Source organism: Salvelinus sp. IW2-2015, unplaced genomic scaffold, assembly GCF_002910315.2.
Source record: "Salvelinus sp. IW2-2015 unplaced genomic scaffold, ASM291031v2 Un_scaffold2210, whole genome shotgun sequence".
NCBI lineage: Eukaryota > Metazoa > Chordata > Actinopteri > Salmoniformes > Salmonidae > Salvelinus > Salvelinus sp. IW2-2015.
The window spans coordinates 144,368-164,694 of NW_019943540.1; the positions used below are offsets into that span (position 1 = coordinate 144,368).

The 20,327-nt window shown below is 44.2% G+C and overlaps 1 protein-coding gene, 1 non-coding gene and 2 pseudogenes across 2 annotated transcripts; 1 reads left to right on the top strand and 3 right to left on the bottom strand.

The window, feature by feature from the left end:
• The window catches only part of LOC112073292 (large ribosomal subunit protein uL3-like), a 12,984-nt pseudogene extending 4,057 nt beyond the window's left edge, over positions 1-8,927 (bottom strand).
• Positions 8,928-9,290: 363 nt separating this feature from the next.
• LOC112073294 (NADH dehydrogenase [ubiquinone] 1 beta subcomplex subunit 10-like) lies at positions 9,291-15,852 on the top strand (annotated as a pseudogene).
• Positions 15,853-18,043: 2,191 nt separating this feature from the next.
• Positions 18,044-20,250, bottom strand: LOC112073293 (small ribosomal subunit protein uS5). The gene is made up of 5 exons (XM_024140618.2): positions 20,080-20,250; positions 19,521-19,610; positions 18,943-19,384; positions 18,571-18,662; positions 18,044-18,164 (listed from the first exon to the last, which is right to left on the bottom strand). The coding sequence occupies exons 1-5, from the start codon at positions 20,221-20,223 to the stop codon at positions 18,084-18,086; spliced, it is 849 nt and encodes a 282-aa protein (XP_023996386.1). The 5' UTR covers positions 20,224-20,250; the 3' UTR covers positions 18,044-18,083.
• On the bottom strand, positions 19,771-19,907 carry LOC112073297 (small nucleolar RNA SNORA9). Its single transcript, XR_002894493.1, has one exon. It is a non-coding gene; the product is annotated as a small nucleolar RNA SNORA9 (small nucleolar RNA).
• Positions 20,251-20,327: the final 77 nt, after the last annotated feature.

Below are 20,327 nucleotides of genomic sequence, written 5' to 3' on the forward strand. Positions count from 1 at the left end.
TCACTAACATTGCTTTGTTTTCAGTCCCACTCCTCCATCATTAACATTGTCTGTCAGTCCCACTCCTCCATCACTAACATTGTCTGTCAGTCCCACTCCTCCATCATAACATTGTCCGTCAGTCCCACCTCTCCTCCATCTAACATTGTCTGTCAGTCCCACTCCTCCCTCCATCATAACATTGTCCGTCAGTCCCACTCCTTCCTCCATCACTAACATTGTCTGTCAGTCCCACTCCTCCCCTCATCCATTAACATTGTCCGTCAGTCCCACTCCTTCCTCCATCACTAACATTGTCCGTCAGTCCCACTCCTTCCTCCATCACTAACATTGTCCGTCCAGTTCCACTCCTTCTCCATCATAACATTGTCCGTCAGTCCCACTCCTTCCTCCATCATAACATTGTCTGTCAGTCCCACTCCTCCCTCCATCATAACATTGTCTGTCAGTCCCACTCCTTCCTCCATCACTAACATTGTCCGTCACCCACTCCTCCATCATAACATTGTCCGTCAGTCCCACTCCTTCCTCCATCACTAACATTGTCTGTCAGTCCCACTCCTTCCTCCATCACTAACATTGTCTGTCAGTCCCACTCCTTCCTCCATCATAACATTGTCCGTCAGTCCCACTCCTTCCTCCATCACTAACATTGTCTGTCAGTCCCACTCCTTCCTCCATCACTAACATTGTCCGTCAGTCCCACTCCTTCCTCCATCACTAACATTGTCCGTCAGTCCCACTCCTTCCTCCATCACTAAACTTGTCTGTCAGTCCCACTCCTCCTCCATCATAACATTGTCTGTCAGTCCCACTCCTCCCTCCATCATAACATTGTCGTCAGTCCCACCCTTCCTCCATCACTAACATTGTCCGTCAGTCCCACTCCTCCATCACTAACATTGTCTGTCAGTCCCACTCCCTCTACAATATTCAGCTCACTCCCACATCCATCCACAGCCAGCGGGCCGTCCAACCAGGCCCAAACCCAGCCGGTACCCACCATGAAGGCCCTTCTCTCCTGGGGGTCTGGAAGTGGCCGTAGCCAAACTTGGAGGTGGTGTCGATGAACTTGAGGTCGATGGTCTCCTTGGACTTGCGTGATGTGTGCACCAGCATGGACTGTGAGAGAAGCACATGACCACACACACACGTGGTTAGAGTTCAACACACGGTCAAATATGTCCCATGCTTTAGCACCCAACTCCTATGGTCATGTTTTCCTCTCTGGCATCAGTGGTTTGATTCCTTCATTATTATTCAGAAATTAAAACATAATACATCATCTGCACAGAGGTAGTTGTCACTAACACAAGGCACTGTACCTTTCTCAGGGTGAGGACACGTTTCTTGCAGCCGATCACACAGCCCTTCAGCATCAAGAAGTCATTTTTCACGTCACCATAGTGGGGAACCCTCCCTACGACAGACAACAGGAGAGGATGCATGAATAATTATACAGATTAAACGAGTAGTACACCACATTAATGCCACAACCTGCAATACATACTCTATTATAGTGCAAATACTGGCTATATCACCATTTACCCATCTGGCATGTCAGGCGTCTACGTTTGGCTTTACAATTGACATCATCAGATAAGCTGGGATCAAAGCAGGATGCATCAGTCATTAAAATCTAGCCACATTTTACTAATGACATACCAATCTAATCTGTAGCAGACATGACAATATGCAATCTGTACATTTGGCACTGAATTTTGATCTGATTAGCACATCACAATAGTTCTGGACAAAACAATGATCAAAGCCATTATGTATATCCTTTTATTTTGGCCACTAGATGGCAGCAGTGTATTTGCAACGTTTTAGGCTGATCCAATGACCCATTGCAATTATGTTCAAAATTTTGTATCAAGACTGCCAAATGTGCCTAATTTGTTTATTAATAACTTTAAGTTCAAAACTGTGTACTTCCTCAAACAATATAACTCTAATAGCTACTGTAAATTGGACAGTGCAGGTAGATTAACAAGATTTTAAGCTTTCTGCCCATATAAGATGTGTCTATGTCCTGGAAATGTTGTTACTTACGACCTAATGCTAATCGCATTAGCCTACGTTAGCTCGACACCGATCCCGAAGAAGTTTGAACCAATAGTAAGAATTAGAATGGTTACCATGTTATATCACATCATTTCCAGGCTCAGTACCATGTCAATAACATTATTAGGACGTTATAGTGATGTTATTATATTACCATGGGGGTGATAGTCTTCTGGGTGGTGTCGTAGTTAGTGGAAGCGTTGTTCTTGATCACTTTGCCATCCTGGACATGGATCCCTTTGCCAATACGGTAGATCTGTAGACAAGAGTAAAACACTGAAACAGCATGATGGTGGTGAACCTCAGTCTAAGCAGTACAGTATGAACCTCAACGCAATTACAGTCACAACAGAACCCAAACTAGTTCCAGTTGAATACGCAACTCAAACATTCACACAGATCGTTCATAACAAAGTATAATGTATGAAGAAAACTATTTTACAAGGTAGTCAGTCCCTTTGAGGTCAAAACACCTATTTTTCAAGGAACACCCGGTCAAATGATGAATTTCATATGCCCATCTCAACTAAGCCCTGGTGCCGGACCTTCTTGTTGAGCTCTGTGCGGTGGTGGTAGCCCTTCTGGCCGGCACGGGCGATGGTGTAGCCCACACGGGAAGGGTGCCAGGCTCCGATACAGGCCACCTTACGCAGGCCCTTGTGAGTCTTCCTGGGAAGTTTCTTCACTCCCCAACGACTAGTCACACCTGACAACCAATAGGAAAATAGTAGGAAATAGTTATGCCAAGGACCAGCCAATATAATATAATAGCTGAACAGTAATATACCGTCAGCAGCAGACATTGACATGCATCTTTTACTAATTAGATTATTATTAGCAAGTAGAAAAAATCTGGGTCTTTGAGCCATTCTGTTAGACTAGAGACATGTCTCAACTATGAGATATTATAACCAATGGTACTGCCATGTCATTAAGTCCATATAGATTTCTCCCACTCATCCCCGGGCTGAGTGACAACTCATATGGTTATTCTCAACAACAAAAAACTCTGGCATCAGTGTGTTGATTCCTTCACTATTATTCAGAAATTAAAACATCATACATCATCTGCACAGAGGTCATTGTCACGTTTGGTAGCAAGACAGAACAAATGGATGAGGGGGAGATCTGTACCTAGGAATATCTTCTACGGTGACCCTTTGACCTCGATGACCATGTACCTCAAAACCTCTTACCTTTCATCCCGTGACCTTTGGTGACCCCGATGACGTCTATCATCTCGTCCTGGTAGAAGACTGAGGACACAGGACGGGCTGCTCCAGCTTCTCCTTGACCCAGTCCACCTTTCGGAGATGGTGCCGCCGTTCAGCTGCACCTCCATGATGTGGGCCTTCTTAGCTTTGAGGCAGCAGGCGAATCTAGAGAGAACAATTATAAAATGTACAGAAGCCAGCAGAGATTCACCACACAACTTAGTGCCTCCGCTCCCTTCACTTCCACACTGACTAAATATGATTTATTCTAGGATTCAGTCTCGATCCAGGATTAGCTTCCCTTTCCCCAATCCTACCCATTATTGGGGGAAATCTCAAGATCAGCGCCTAGGACAGGGTTGTCAAACTCATTTTGCCCCGGGAGCCGCTTCAGTCTACAACAACATCCGGAAGGCCGCACTGAATTTAGCTAAATATTTACTTGCCACCAATTTGCAAAAATGCATCTCTATCCACCCCCCCAATGCTCACTGTCTAGCTTTCATTTGGGAATATACTTCACTATTATTCAGAAATTAAAACATCATACATCATCTGCAGAAAGAGAAAAAACATCTGCCAAATGTGACACTGACCATAGGAATTATCAAGACCGCTAGAACAGATCTGGAAACAGGCTAATTCTCTCACTGGARACATGATTCACATACACATTGCTTTATCCCCACATCTTACAGTAATCATATAGCCCCACTGCTTCGACAAACAGACACAATACCCTGAATTCAATCAGTAACATTGAGTAATGTTTGTTGCCAACACAAACTTCCCTCAGGGGAAGCRTTGTCAGTRCAGTCGAGGTTCTGCTCCTCACAGGAGTATTTTTAAACTGTMATTTGAAACTCCATACTCTAGTACTCCTCTGMATGTGTGYGTGYGAGAGAGAGAAGACATTTGTTCGCAACAGGGGCCTTGAGATTAGGGAARGTTTTTACCCCCCTTTCAGTTGCCATGTGACTGGTAGGAGCTGGGTAGGCTATAACTCAGACAGCCGTGCCCGTTCTGAAGGGAGGTCCTTGGGGTGGAGACAGATGAACCCCAGGGATACCACCAGCTGTCACTTAATCACCACAAGCCAATAGAAACTCACCGAGGATAGGAGTGGAGGATTTCTGTTGGATCACATGATTGATAAGAGGGTTCTATGTACCTGAGTGTGGATGAGGACCCGGATGGATGTGCAGTATTTCTTCATGTTATTAAAGTCCTTCTCCAGCTGCTTCTTGCCACTCTCGTCTGTCCACTTCTTGGCATATTTGGTGAATGCCTTCTTCTTGCTCTTGTACCTGGAAGAGTTTAMATACAGGGTAGAGATTTAAAAGATAATCTCTTGATCATATGTTACTTCYCCCTCCCCTTCTCTGGCATCAGCGGTTTGATTTCAACACTATTATTCAGAAATTAAAACATCAAACATCATCTGCACAGAGGTCAGTCACGTCTCTATACGTCAATGTGACACACACACCAGACGCTCATTGCCACCCACCAGCTTTTGTAGAATCTGCGCTTGCACTCGTCACTGAGGTGCTCGGCGAAGATGGTCTTGAAGGACCTCAGGCCACGGACTGTGTCGATGTACCCAACAACCCCCACCACCATCACAGGCGGAGTCTCGATGATAGTGACCGCCTCCACAGACTCACGTTTGGCTTGCTCTGTTGGGAGGGAGGGAGAGGAGATWTGGGTCAGTTGCCACAAAAACGATRAARCCAAWTGGCCYGTGTGTAGCCGACAGGAGGAACGACAAAGTGTCATATCAATGTCAGAGCAGAACAGAGGAAGAAGACTAGGATTGAAAACAGAGCTGGGCTCTATGGTCATCGTCACATTTTTTYCCCTCTGGCATCAGTGATTTGATTCCATCACCATTATTCAGAAATGAAAACATCATACAGCATCTGCACAGAGATCCTTGTCAAGACAGCACAAACAGATCTGGGACCAGGTCTAATTCTCTCATGGCTCTTACTCCTGATTCACATATACATCGCTCTATCCAAATCTTAAATCATCCCACGATGTAAGGCAGAATGTACATACTCAGGCCAGTGCGGTGCACCTCACGCAGGATGTGGGTCATGCCGGCCTTGTAGCCCATGAAGGCGGTGAGGTGGACGGGCTGGCTGGGGTCGTCCTGGGGCCARCTGCGGGGCTTCCCCCGGTGCTTCTTGCTGCGCTTGCAGGGCAGGAAGCCCATGTGCCCATGGCGGGGCGCGTGGAATTTACGGTGAGACTGGGAGGGAGCGAAACAGATGGACACGCCAATAAACTTCTGATAATGCTTCAATGGCTCTAAAACCCCAGGTTATTGCTGTGCTTTAACCTTGATAAAGTTAATTTTGATGTCTATTTTTTACATTTCAGTTGAATTCATATCACCCTTCTCTGAAGTATCAAACATGGGTTACTAGATGTTGGCTCTAAACAGAACTATAACTAGTAATGTAATAACCTACAAGGATTAGTGAAWACAAGYACAATATAAACTAATAACTTATCAATAACATAGAAAACAAAGCACAGTSTKGTCTCAGACTAGACGTAACATATTAAATGTAAATCCGGGACACTCAAATATGATACATTTGGTATGGTTACATAAGACAGCGGGTTACTTAAAGCAAACACGAGGGTGGTTGGTCGGGTTAGGTGTCTAACGCGAATATCCAGCAAACCGGAGGTGGCGAGTACAAATCTCATTTGTAAATCTCAACTTTCACATTTCAGCAACTTTTTAACTACCCTGCAACTACTTAGCATGTTAGCTAACCCTTCAACCCTATTGATATTATTTATTTATTTTCCTCCTTTGCACCCCAGTATCTCTTAATTGCCACATGCATCTTCTGCACATCTATCACTCCAGTGTTTATTTGCTAAATTGTAATTATTTCTCCACTACGGCCTATTTATTGCCTTATCGCCCTAATCTTACTTCATTTGCACACACTGTATAGACTTTTCTATTGTGTTATTGACTGTACGTTTGTTTATTCCATGTGTAACTCTGTGTTGTTGTCGTACTGCTTTGCATTATCTTGGCCAGGTCACCGTTGTAAATGAGAACTATTCTCAACTAGCTTACCTGGTTAAATAAAGGTTTAATAATAAAATGTAAAAATAGAACCCAATTCCTAGTATCTTAACCCTAACCCCTTGCCTATCTAACTTTAGCCAGCTAGCCAGAATTGGTAATAATATCATACGTTTTACAAATTCGGAACATATGAATTTTAATTTGTAACATATTACACGAAATGGACAAAGACAACAAATGAATACCATCATATGAAATGCAAATAGCTGTAAAACCAGAACCTTCCCGGGGGAGGTTATAGCCCTGACGAATCCCCAAAATCACCTCCCCCATTCGTACCGCCAGTAACCCACACATCCTACGTGTTTATGACAGACGTCTTGTCCAGTTTAGCTCGGTGCCAAGAACAGGTGTCAGGAAGAGCCTAACGGCTGCATTCTGAGAATGAATGGCCATGTTGTGCCCTGTCGGCCTCGGAGCTTAAGTAACGGTTGCTCAAGACAAGTGTCCGTGTGCCGAACAGCTTATACACTGACTAATACAGGCAAAGAGACAGTCTTGAGAAATTTAGTGACGATCAAGATTTCATTAGCCATCAGAACACATGTAGAGTAACAGTGGAAAATTCATTTTACAGGGATCAACATATCTACACTAGAAATATGCCTTCATAAGCTGACTGAACAGACGACTGAATTTGTGACATCAAAAAATTAAGAATATTCTTGCAAATGGACCAATAATGCAAGCGTTGTACATTTCTGTACATGTTGGAGATTTGAAAGACAGAACAGAAGAAAACCTGGGAAAAGGTGTTGCATCGAGGTCAATAGATTCATTTCTGTCCACATGAAAACAAATCCTTATTATTCAAACCAAGTTAATAGCACAACTAATGGGAAATATTTCCTATACAGCATTCATTACAAATTAATGAGAAACTCAAAGAAAACGGCTCTAAAGTCCTCGTGACGGCAGATGTTCTGAGGTACCGAGAAACAACAGCCAAAGTCCAAAGAAATTAGGATATTACCGACGTTGAGACCATGTGCAAAAAGCACAACGCCATTGCCCTCTTGCACATGGCATACTAAGAAAGAACAGTGGAGCATGCAACGTGTTCAACAAGTTGTCTTAATACCTAACAAAACACACCCGATAAACTTAAAATCAAACCATAAACACATAACACACAAACAGAGCCCTGACCAAAGTTAGTAGACCCCAAGGTGCCTTCAGGTTAGAAATATAAAAAAAGACAGCAGGAGCACTGACCATGTCTGTGTGTGCCGTCCAGGCAAGGGACAGAAAGAGATAGGAACAAGTGCTGATGTCAGAGTCATACTCAAGATGTTACTCTGTGCAAGGGCTCTAATTTGGTGGCTGGCCCAGTTAAGGAGCCGTATTCATTTTCAAACAAGACCAGGGCTGCCAGCACTGGCTCATGGTGGGCCTCTGGTGGTGGGTCATGTGGTGGGGTGCCCAGACAACTGGCTGCAGACATCTGTGGGGAGAGAGAGACATCTACTGTTTATCTACTGTTACTGTACCAATTCATAACATGTTTTGGGTGGACGACTTATTATATGTAGGCTTATCAAAGGCTCTTATGAAGATTGAATGCATGACAAGGTTGAAGGGTATTTATTAGTCACTTTCACGAGCTAATAAACATGACATGTTCCCAGCGCAAAACACAGGATTTTTGTTAAGTTCAAAAGAGCAAAAATATGAATACACCCAAGAATAATAACAATAGCTACTCAACCGCTAAATGACTTCAATTGTTTTACTGACAACTATTTACCAATTTTGAGACAGAATTCTTCTGTCACGGTACAGTACAAAATAGCTAACGAACGAGCTAGCTACATGCAGTAAAAGATCAATGGAACTCAAAACGTGTGGGATAGAACAAAGGACACATTCATTGGCCCAAATTCAAAATATTATCCAACAATGTGGATATTGGTCAAATCCGTCATAATTTGTGTTCCAACAGGACCACAAGGTGGTAACTAAAATCCGGGTCTGATTATACTTGACTGTTTTCGCTGCATAATATCTAAAGTTCTCCTTCTCTGGGTTAGAAAATAATTCGGCTAAATGCTAACTCCAGTTCTTAGAAACTGGTAGCATAGCTAACGTTGTCATATAGAAATTGTTTTTTTGGTGACGATGACATGAACAAGCTTTGCGGTTACATCCATACAAGTATTACTCCAATTTTTACCCCAACATGAGTGTCAAATACACAAAAACAGCCTTAATGTAGGCTAATTTGGATTGGCGGCAACGAGGAGATTCTGGATCTAGCTAAAATGATCACCCCCACGTGGCACATGCGTAGCGTTTTCATGGCATTTCCATTGTTTTAGTCGAACTCTTTACTACTTTAGATAGATAGCTAACTAACTATCTAATCTAGTCGAGGGAAATAACTCCATTTGATAATCGTAACGCTTATCATTAATAGTTTCATTAACACAACTTACTGTAACAACTCATCCTCTTCCGCTCACCACCCTCAACTAGATTTGCGCACACTGACGACTTTCTGGACGTTTTTTWGTAATTTGATGTTTTATGCCACCTTGTGGACTGGAAGTTCATTAAATTAGAACACACCAGAGATCTGTATATAATGACGAGATCCCAAAGGCGGGAAGGCAGGCGCCAAGCGTAGGTCCAAAACAAACCCATAGAAACGCATTGGTCTTGTTTTGGACATATTTTGGTTCAGGGTCGCCTCTTCCTCTCTGACCACACATTTTCTCTGCGCTGAACTTTTACCTTCGACCTCTGCTTGAAAAATGAAAGAAATGTAAATGCAATATTTGAGATAAAGGGTGTAAATAAAATATATAAATCGTTTTTTAGTAATCTTACTGAAATTGTATTTAAGTTCACCATATTACATTTTAGATWTACTTCTGACCTACAACGCCATGTTGTTCCTCCTACGCATGCGCATAAGCGTAGAAGAGGTCGAATTGAAGAAGTTTCATTTTTTTCTTTAACAAAAGACAGCAAAATGCCATCGGACTATGATAAAGATGCGTATCCAGAGCCTCCCCGTCAGACTCCAATCGTGGACAAGCAGACGACCCTTCCCAACCCAGCCCTGATTTTGACTAAACTCTTCTATTATTCCGTGGACCTCCCTGTCACCACATTCAGAGGTGAGCTAGCTAGCTAAGCTAACGTTTTGCCAAATATGTTTAACTAACCCATCTGTGGTGTTGCTAACACTAGCTAATGTTGGATATCTAGCGAGATACATGGAGACAGACCATGGCATTAAACATTTATAATGATAATTGAGGATTTCAAATGTCAGATGTGCAGTTAAGAGAAATTGATTCAGTTAGCTTACTAGGTAGCGTTAGCTGTCTAAACTAGCAAGTGTTGCGGTTATGCTTTCTACCTAGCTAGGTAGCTATGTGTGTTGCAGTTTTAGTTAGTTTATTCAGGTGTAATGCATAATGTTGCATGCAGCGCAATGCACTTGACATTAGCTAGATACTACTCATTAAATTTCATATTACTGTAATTCAGGGTCTAGAAATGCATCCTTCACCTCTTTCCAGTAATATCACTGATCTAACATTGGATAGCTATGTGAAAGCCAATGTTCCACACACCTTTCACCAATTCTTTCATGTGAAATCAGTGAGCAATAGGAGTACTTTGTACCACATGATCAACAAGAGGTAAATGTTGACATGCTCCCCTCATCTCTCAACAGAACTTGTGGAGGGTATCCACTCCGGCAACAAGTACAACTACTACCACCAGAAGTTCCGCCGTGTCCCCGAGCTGACGAGGTGCACAGAGGAGACCTACACCTGTTTACTATGAGGCTGAATGCAGTGGAGGAGAGATCAGTAAGTATTCCTCTTTCAAGCTCTAGGGCCGCAGTGCCTCTGGCTTTACTTTCCTCCCAATGAAGGTCATTGATTACCTTGGAAGTACGTAGTCATGGTTTTCCAGTTTGAAATAAAGGAAAGTGTGAAAACCAGCAGACATTGTGGTCCTCCAGAAGTTTGACACCCTCTACACACACACTCTCATCATGAGGAAAAACCATTGACTGGATTAAACGACAAGACATACTGTAAAAAAGGTAGGCCATCTTATCCAAGAGCGACTTAGTGCATTCATCTTAGATGGCTAGGTGGGACAACCAGTTATAGTAAAGTAATTTTCCCTCAAAGTACCTATCAGCAAAGTCTGCTAGTAAGAGGGGGAAAAAGTCAAGTGCGAGTTCACGAAAGGCTTTCAACATCTGTTGTATGAAAGTTCTGAATCCGCATCAATCGGTTACCGTTGAAGTTGACCTTTACATAGTTTGTCCAAGAGATTAATGTTCTGTGGTCAGATATGAATAGGACACGTTACAGGCTGATTGTGCGTTGCAAAATACATTTAGAAATCTATTATTTAATTATTGCACAACGAGTGTCTGCGTTGCCAAGGGCTAAAATAGAAATTCAGTTCTATTTCTAACGCAGATCAGAAGGTCTGCCTCTCCCATCTCCTCATTGGTTTATAGAAGCAGGTACCAACGTGCCATCTCCTCATTGGTTATACCCACGTGGGTGACAAAGACGAACGAGGTCAAGTGGGCGGTAATGCCACATATTTAATGAAAAGTTTGCCAATCGCAATATAAGTCAAGAGAAGAAAAAGCTGGAAGGAAGAGAGATGATTAAGAAACGATTCGTATGACTGTTTTATGTGTGGATTAATTGGCGGAGTAGAGGACCTTGTGCCTTTCAGGTAAAATACAACTCAATGTTTATATCCAGGACAAATTAGTTAGCAACAGCAAGCTAGCTAAATAGGACAAATTTAGCTAGCAAGTGCAAGCTAACTAGCTAAATTTCCTAGATGTTTAATGCTTTTCGACCTGTCCCAAATTAATATATAATTGGTTCAGAGTTTGTTTTGATATTTTAACCTGTGTTTGGTGTGGGGGTACAAAATACATTTATGCACGATGGCGCACGCCGCAGCCAGTTTGGGTTCCGTGTTACCCACTGCTTTTAACCATTCATCAGCATGTCCTGTCTAGTGAATTCACAACCACCTACCCTTGACGCTAACAGCTGTCTGTTGTTTTCCCCCCCCCGCCAGTAAGGTGGACCAGGAGATCGTGAAGGTGGTCCAGGAGCGTCTGAGGGCCTGCAGCAGAGGGAGGGTACCAGCTACCACCAGAACTGTTCTCAAGGAGCTGCAGCAGTTTGCAGACGTGGCCAAGGCCTACCAGTCACGCTGTAAGTACACTCACTTTAGTCATGCCTCAATTACAATTCAGGGTTGGAATATGGCAGTAACACTGTTGATAGCATGTTCCAAGCATCTAACGGGGCAAGAATGACAGCTAGGCCTATGCCTCGCTCAAACCTCCAACTTGCAACACTGACAGCACCCGTCATTGAGTCTGTGCAGATGTGTTTTAATTTCTAAATAATCTGATGAAAAAAAATCTGAAACTCATGCCAGAGAGAGATCAAAAGCCCAAACCTGGAAAATGAAGGTTACGTATGTACCACGGTTAATGTGAGCTATATGGATCACACGCCAATATATTGGTATCACTCAGCAGCGGAGGGAATACATTCGAGGGTGAGGATTTACAGATGTACTGCCCGTGTACACCTGTGTAACGGCTGGGTCTGCCCTATACAGTGGGGAGAACAAGTATTTGATACACTGCGTATTTTCCAGGTTTTCTACTTACAAAGCATGTGAGGTCTGTAATTTTTATCATAGGTACCTTCAACTGTGAGAGACGGAATCTAAAACCAAAATCCAGAAAAATCACATTGTTGATTTTTAAATAATTAATTTGGCATTTTATTGCATGACATAGTATTTGATCACCTACACCACCAGTAAGAATTCCGGCTCTTCACAGACCTGTTAGTTTTTCTTTAAGAAGCCCTCCTGTTCTCCACTCATTACTGTATTAACTGCACCTGTTTGAACTCGTTCCGTGTATAAAAAGCACACTGTCCACAACCTCAATCAAACAGACTCCAACCTCTCCACAATGGCCCAAGTACCAGAGAGCTGTGTAAGGATTATCAGGGTTAAATTGTAGACATGCACAAGGCTGGGAATGGGCTCACAGGAAATAGGCAAGCCAAGCTTGGTGAAAAGGCAAACAACTGTTGGCGCAATTATTAGAAATGGAGAAGTTCAAGATGATGGTCAATCACCCTCGGTCTGGGGGCTCCATGAAGATCTCACCTCGTGGGCATCAATGATCATGAGGAAGGTGAGGATCAGCAGCACTACACGGCAGGACCCTGGTCAATGACCTGAAGAGGAGCTGGGACCCAGTCTCAAAGAAAACCTCATTAGTAACACACTACGCCGTCATGGATTAAATCCTGCAGCGCATGCAAGGTCCCCCTGCTCAAGCAGCGGCATGTCCAGGCCCGTCTGAAGCTTGCCAATGACCATCTTGGGATGATCCAGAGGAGGATGGGGAAGGTCATGTGGTCTGTTGAGAACAAAATAGAGCTTTTTGGTCTAAACTCCACTCGCCGTGTTTGGAGGAAGAAGCAAGGATGAGTACAACCCAAGATCACCATCCCAACCGTGAAGCATGGAGGTGGAAACATCATTCTTTGGGGATGCTTTTCTGTAAAGGGGACAGGACGACTGCACCGTATTGAGGGGAGGATGGATGGGCCATGTATCGCGAGATCTTGGCCAACAACCTCCTTCCCTCAGTAAGAGGATTGAAGATGGGTCGTGGCTGGGTCTTCCAGCATGACAACCGACCCGAAATACAACAGCCAGGGCAACTAAGGAGTGGCTCCGTAAGAAGCATCTCAAGGTCCTGGAGTGGCCTAGCAGTCTCCAGACCTGAACGCAATAGAAAATCTTTGGAGGGAGCTGAAAGTCCGTATTGCCCAGCGACAGCCCCCGAAACCTGAAGGATTGGACGAAGGTCTGTATGGGGAGTGGGCCAAATCCCTGCTGCAGTGTGTGCAACCTGGTCAAGACTACAGGAACCGTATGATCTCTGTATTGCAAACAAAGGTTTCTGTACCAAATATTAAGTTCTGCTTTTCTGATGTATCAAATACTTATGTCATGCATAAAATGCAATGAATTACTTAAAAATATACATGTGATTTTCTGGATTTTTGTTTTAGGATTCCGTCTCTCACAGTTTGAAGTGTTACTATGATAAAAATTACAGACCTCTACATGCTTTGTAAGTAGGAAAAACCTGCAAAATCGGCAGTGTATCAAATACTTTGTTCTCCCCACTGTATATAGACCCCATGGCCGTTGACATTTCATCTACATCATTTTTGAGAGCTATGACTTGAGCACAACCTCAATACTAGTGCACCAAGAGCAAGAAAACTTGGCAGCACAACTGGTATGCGCGGTTATAGCCGGGGCCCTAAGGCGTTCCTGGCATGGCTGTTCATTACATCTCTTGTAGTCTTAATCATGGTAAATTGGTGCCGTTCAGGTGGCTAATCCCACAGACTGGGGCGGTGCGTGGCCTCAGATGCCACAGAGTTCCCGGCTGAGACAGGCAGGTCTGGTCGTGCAGAAGTTTGCCACGGTGGTCCGCAGACAACAGCGACGGAGAAGGCTTGAAACCAGGGTCGGTCTGGGCCAGTATGGGCATCCAGAAGCAGCGATGCTTCTGCCTAACTGGTCGTCCAGTACAGCCTGGATCAGGGGAAGAAGGGGGGAATGCGTAAAGCCTCCAGCCCTGGCCAATCGTGAGCCAGAGCATCAGCCCAGAGGCCCTGGTGGAGTCTCCGACATTGGAGTACCGACAGGGGGCAGTGCGCATTGTCCAGGGAGGGCAAACGGGTCCACCTGGGCCTCCGATTGTCCCACAGGTGCTGTACCACGCTGGGGATGTCAGCTCTAGTCCGCAAGGGGGTGGGGGGTGGGCCCTCCCTTGAGAGCAATATATTGGCGCTACACTTCAGGATGCCAGGTACGATGGCGTTGCGTGTAGACGCTAGACGTCCCAGAGAAGGACTGCCTCCCGTGCACTTACAGAGAGAGGTAGTGGGAACGTCAGTCCACCCTCTCCAGTCCAAACCCTGATGTAAGTCCCCACTGTGGGATGTTGTCCGTTCTCACCAGGACATGTCCCATTCCCTTCAGTATGTGGACAGGAAATGGACTGCAGGGCCAGCAGTACAGTCTAAGTGTATTTGATGTGCTGCAGCTCCAGGAATAAGCCGCTGGCCGACTGCCTTAGTCACCGCCCCCCCCCCCCCAGCCGAATTGGGAGGCGTTTGCTGACCAGCCTCCCGGCGGCACATTCTTAGCATCTCCACCCACTGAGAGAAAGGAGTGACATGCGCCACTCACAATGCCTGAGGGCAACTTGTGTGGTCACTCCGAGGTTGACCTGGTGGCACTTCCCGGGTGGCAGCCGGTGGGAGTTGCACCACCGTTGAAGAGGCCCAGAGATGGAGCCAGGCCCAGGGGAAATCAACAACGAAGCCGCCGTCAGCAAGCCTAACAGGCGTTTGCAGATAAGATCCTGCTGAACCCTTCTGGTGGTCAGGCATGCTCTCCTGAGGACTGAGCCCAGTTCCATGCGAAATGTACCCAGTACCTCCGAAATAAAATGCAACGAGGTTTTTTTTTTTTTTTTTAACACCACCCGCAATATTACCACTAGCATAAAAAAAAAAAACAGCACATATGATGGAGTAACTCTTTCAAGGAACTCCAAAGTTATTGTCTCAATTAGTGGAAGCCCACCATGATAACTGGCCAGTGAGTATACTTCCACAACAGTGACTTACTAAGCGAACTTCAGAAAGTTTTGTACCTCAAACCATACGGACATCCGCCGAGAAAATGAAAGAACGTGTGTTGCTGCCATGGGGTCTTATATAGGGGTGACCCCAGCCATGACACAGGTGTATACGGCAGTAAATCTGTAAATCCTCACCTCGGATGTATCCCTCCGCGCGGAGTGATCCAATATAGTGAAAATAACATCAGTTGTGTTCAGTAAAACTTTAAACGTAAATGCTGCTGGCGAATTTTTTCCCAATATAAATCATTTCATGACACCTCCCGGGAAGAAGTTCCTGCAGTGGAATGCAGAAATGTTAAGGCTGTGAGGCTACTGTTCCATTGCATTGTCAAACTGTTGTCCTTCCTCTGTTGTAGATGGGGATCTGGGACCTACGCCAGCTCAAGGAAATGTCTGTGAAGCAGAAAGACAGGATGATGGCGGCCGAGGCAAAGCTTAAACAAGATAACCCTAATCACTCTGTTCAAGTCTCTCTCCTATGTATGAAATGTAGAGTAAATATGTTTATTGGGAAATATACTGTCATTGTATTCTTTAGCTGTAGTAACAGACACTTTTTGAATGAGCTGCATTTACCCTTGACTCCAGCAGTTTTTAGCCTTCCTCAGAACTCAAACCATTCTTGAATAGGAACTGTTGTGGTCTAGTCCCGCTGGGCTGCAAGTACCTGCCACAAGTAATACTGAATCTCATGTATTGTATTTTTCTCAATGTATTTGATTGCGCGTCCCTGCTCCTCACTTGATCAAAACGCATTGGGGTCTGAGCGGAAAAGCCTTGATATTCTCCTAATTTCAAGGGGCACAGAATACAAGAAATCTGACTCGTTTGGGATTCATCTTGGTTGAATTTAAGAAGTCCAACGTTGTGAAATGAGCAGCAATTATTAATCTACATGATAGCACATCTATCGAAGCCGGAGCTTTTACCCCACTGAACAAGCAAGTCATTTTTAAAGCAGTCAGATGTTCATTCTCTGATTCTAAAAGAAAGCTGGTTTGTCAATGAATTCAAAATGGTTTCAGATTTTTTTTTTTTATTATCAAGACCACTGGGCCAGTCACTCTTAAATAGTACCTGGGCCAGCACAGGTGTAACACCTTCCTACTAATGTGATGGCAACCAGCACAGGTGTAACAAATGCTGACTAATGAGGTGACACCAATCAGCGTGCCCTATGTGCTAAAGAGATATACGTGCTGATGCTCAACCTTAAAACAAATGGAAAAACCAAAGCTTGTAATGAGATATGCAGGAGCATTGGTGCTGTTGCTACATCAGTGCCTTCAGAAAGTATTCATACTGCGACTTATTCCACATTGTTAAAGCCTGAATTTAAATGTTTTTATCACCCATTTACACGTAGTGCCCCATAATGAAAACATGTTTTAAAAATAAATACATCGCTAACATAAGATATACCATGGCTACGTGCTGTTATCATGACGCAACGCAGTGCCTGGATACAGCCCTTAGCCGTGGTATACTGGACATATACCAAACCCCCAAGGTGCCTTATTACTATTAAACTGGTTACCAACCATGGTATACATTACAATATACCACAGCTGTCAGATTGAACTCGTTTATAGTACGGTAAAATCCACTTCAGCAGTTAGCCTTTCTGGGTATGTCTAAGAGCTTTGCACAATATTTGCAAATTCTTAAATTATTCAAGCCCTGTCTATTGATCATTGTCAAGTCTTGCCAAAGATTTAACTCACCTAGGCCACCCAGGAACATTGGTCTCTGCAAACTAATATTTGGCCTTGTTTTAGGTGATTGTCCTGCCGAAATGTGAATTTGTCTGTCAAAAGCAGACAAGTTCTCTAGGATTTTGCCTGCGTTAATTTTTATCCTAAAAACTCCCGACAAATGACAAGCATATCCATAACATGATGCAGCCACCACCATGCTTGAAAATGAGTGGTACTCAGTGTTGGATTTGCCCCAAGCCATATCTCTGCAATTTTACTCATGCCCTACTACAAACATGCACGGTTTGCAATATTTTTGTATATATATATTCTGTACATGCTTTCTTTTCAGTCAATTAGGTTAGTATTATGGAGTAACTTCATTGCCACATCCAGTTCTCGCAGCCATTAATGTCACCATTGGCCWCAAGGTGAAATTGCGGCTCCTTCCTCTCCAGCAACTAAGGCAGGACGACTATCTTTGCAGTGACGGCGTGTATCGAAACAGCCAAAGTGTAATTAGTAACTTAAATCATGCGGCAAGGGATATTCAATGTCAGCTTTTTATTTTAAGCCACCTAACAGGTGCCCCCTGCGAGGCATCGGAAAATCTCCCTGGTCTTTGAATTCGCTTGAAATTCACCACTTTAACTTACAAAACCTGTGGGATACAGCAATAAGGTAGTCCTTCAAAACTCATGTTAAACACTTACTGCACTTAAGTCCATGCAACTTGTTAAGTATATTTTTTGCATACTTATTCAAGACCTACCAGATTTTGTATTTGCAAAGACATCTAGCAATACCATGGGGTGTTGTGTGTAGGCCAGTGGCAATCATTTTAATATTCAGACTATTATTACCAGTACGAATTTGCGGAACAGCCGCAACTAAGCCAGAGGAATCTAAATCTTAACCTAGGAGGTTAATTAATTGCACCCACCCTGTCTCCAAGGTCTAAATCAATATGATTTATAGGGAAGACTGGGTGTTAAGTGCAGTGCTGGTTAAATCCAGATTTGAAGGAGGGAACTAAACCCTTGAAGTCCTCATTACCTGAATTAACCATGGTGTCAAAATGGCCAAAATAGTTTGATCTTACTGTCACATGATCTAGCCATCAGCATCTTGATTCATCACACAATATTATAACATCAGTTTTAGAAGACAGTAATGTTGTTAAACCCTTTATTTAATCCACTGTACAAAAGTGTTTAGGAGGATGCCGGGACAGCTGCGGCCGTCCTCTGCACAGACACCCTGGTGTGGGTCTTGGCCAGGTGATCAGTGAACTCCTGCAGGACACAAAATTGACACTTTCACACATCCAAGTTCCTTAGTGTCAATAACATACTTMACCAAGTTAAAATTTGTGAATAAGAACCAGGTCTGTTAGTGTTTATTAATATATCACAGCAACACAGATCTAGACTGCCCATTTGTACAATAGCTCTATCATTTCGCGCTACAGTTGTGTTGTTGCAGTTGATCGAATTGAAAGGATTTGGTGCGCACCTCTCACAGACAACCACAATAATTACTGTATGCCTCCTTCAGTAACCCATTCACTTTTGAGACGATGAACGGGCAATACAAAGGCAACATTATCTTTGTTCCCACCTTACAATGAAACACAGAAAAGGGATTATAAACCCAATCCATTATCATGAATGTGGAGGGCATCAAGGCTTTAGAACTAACCTGGTAAGGAGACTTGGTGAAGACTGTCTCCTTCCACAGATCAGGGGTCAGGTAGCTGTAGGTCTTGGAGATGGCATCAAAGGTAGCCTTGGCTGTAAAGACACAAACTTAGTATTAATTCACTTTTATGTACCCGACTATGCTAATGTAGTGACCGGGGCTGGATGTTGAGCACAGAAAAGGGGAACAGAAGAGACTATTAGGAAGTCTTTCTGCCGTGCATTACCATACTCATTAGTTTACCTCCCGATTAACGACAACTATACCACTTATGGGGTAAGCTGAGCAGAGCTAGGAGGGGGATGCGACTGCACTGATAATACCCATTAAAACACCATTGAAAATGAGTCAAACACAGCRTAGGTTTCTTACCGAAGTTGCCTAGAGTGGCAGTGCAGCCCCTGGCCGAGGTGTAGCAATCGTCAATACCAGCCATTGTGAGCAGCTTCTTGGGCACRGGGGCAGACACAATGCCAGTACCACGGGGCGCGGGGATCAGACGCACCAGGACTGAGCCACAACGACCAGTCACCTTGCATGGCACGGTGTGGGGCTTGCCGATCTTGTTCCCCCAGTATCCTCTCCTCACAGGCACGATGGACAGCTTTGCCAGGATGATGGCTCCTCGAATGGCAGTGGCCACCTCCTTGGAGCACTTCACCCCCAGGCCCACATGGCCGTTGTAGTCACCAATGGCAACAAAGGCCTTGAACCTGGTGCGCTGGCCAGCCCTGGTCTGCTTCTGGACAGGCATAATCTTCAGCACCTCATCTTTCAACGAGGACCCCAGGAAGAAGTCAATGATCTCAGACTCCTATAACGTGGTAAAACACTTTCAGAAAAGGCAGGATGGAAACAAAACGTTTAAACGCATCATATGAGTGAACTGCTCATAGTGCTTTTAGTTTAAGAACATGTATAGCTATGGAAACCATTAAGTTGTAATTTACCTTGATGGGCAGGGAGTAGAGATAGATCTCCTCCAGAGACTTGATCTTCATGTCCTTAACAAGGCGGCCCAGCTTGGTCACTGGCACCCACTGAAGAAAAGCAGTTATATTAACATATTGTTTACATTTAGTAGACAGTAAACAAATCGACTTAGTGGCACATGAGAACAGTGTTTCTCACACAAGTGGGAATCAAACCCAACACTAAAAACACCATGCTCCCAACTGAGCCACAGGACCACCAACTATTAGTTGTCTGAGATATACCTATAACCTTGCCATGGAAGAGACACAGCAGGGCCTCAAACCGTCTCAGTTCTCTCTAGCAGACACTACAGGAAAGAACTAAGCCACTCCAGGCCAAGCCTTGCTGACAAAGGTCTGCAGAATCAACTTGTGTAGGGTTTCAAAGTTGCTGACTAAGCATCACTTGAATTATGAATTAACATAAACCCAACATATTGCACATGCAACGTCACTCAGGCCAGTTTAGTCTCCATTCGTGATCGCCTTCATTGTGACCAGAAAGAAAAACAAGGGCTCAAGGATGTCAACTCACTTCCTTGTCCTCGGACTTSCCGCCCCTGGCACCGCGTCCACGACCGCGACCACGGCCTCTACCGCGTCCACGACCACGACCCCGGTCGCCACTGCCAAAACCTCCACGGAAACCTCCRCGTTCTCCACCGGCGTTGTCCGCCATTTGCTGTTGAGAAAGGAGTAAAAGTCAGAATAAGAAACGATGAGCTACCTAAACTCACGTCACCAAGGCCCAATCAACAGCATGGCTCGTGGAATTGTTTAGCG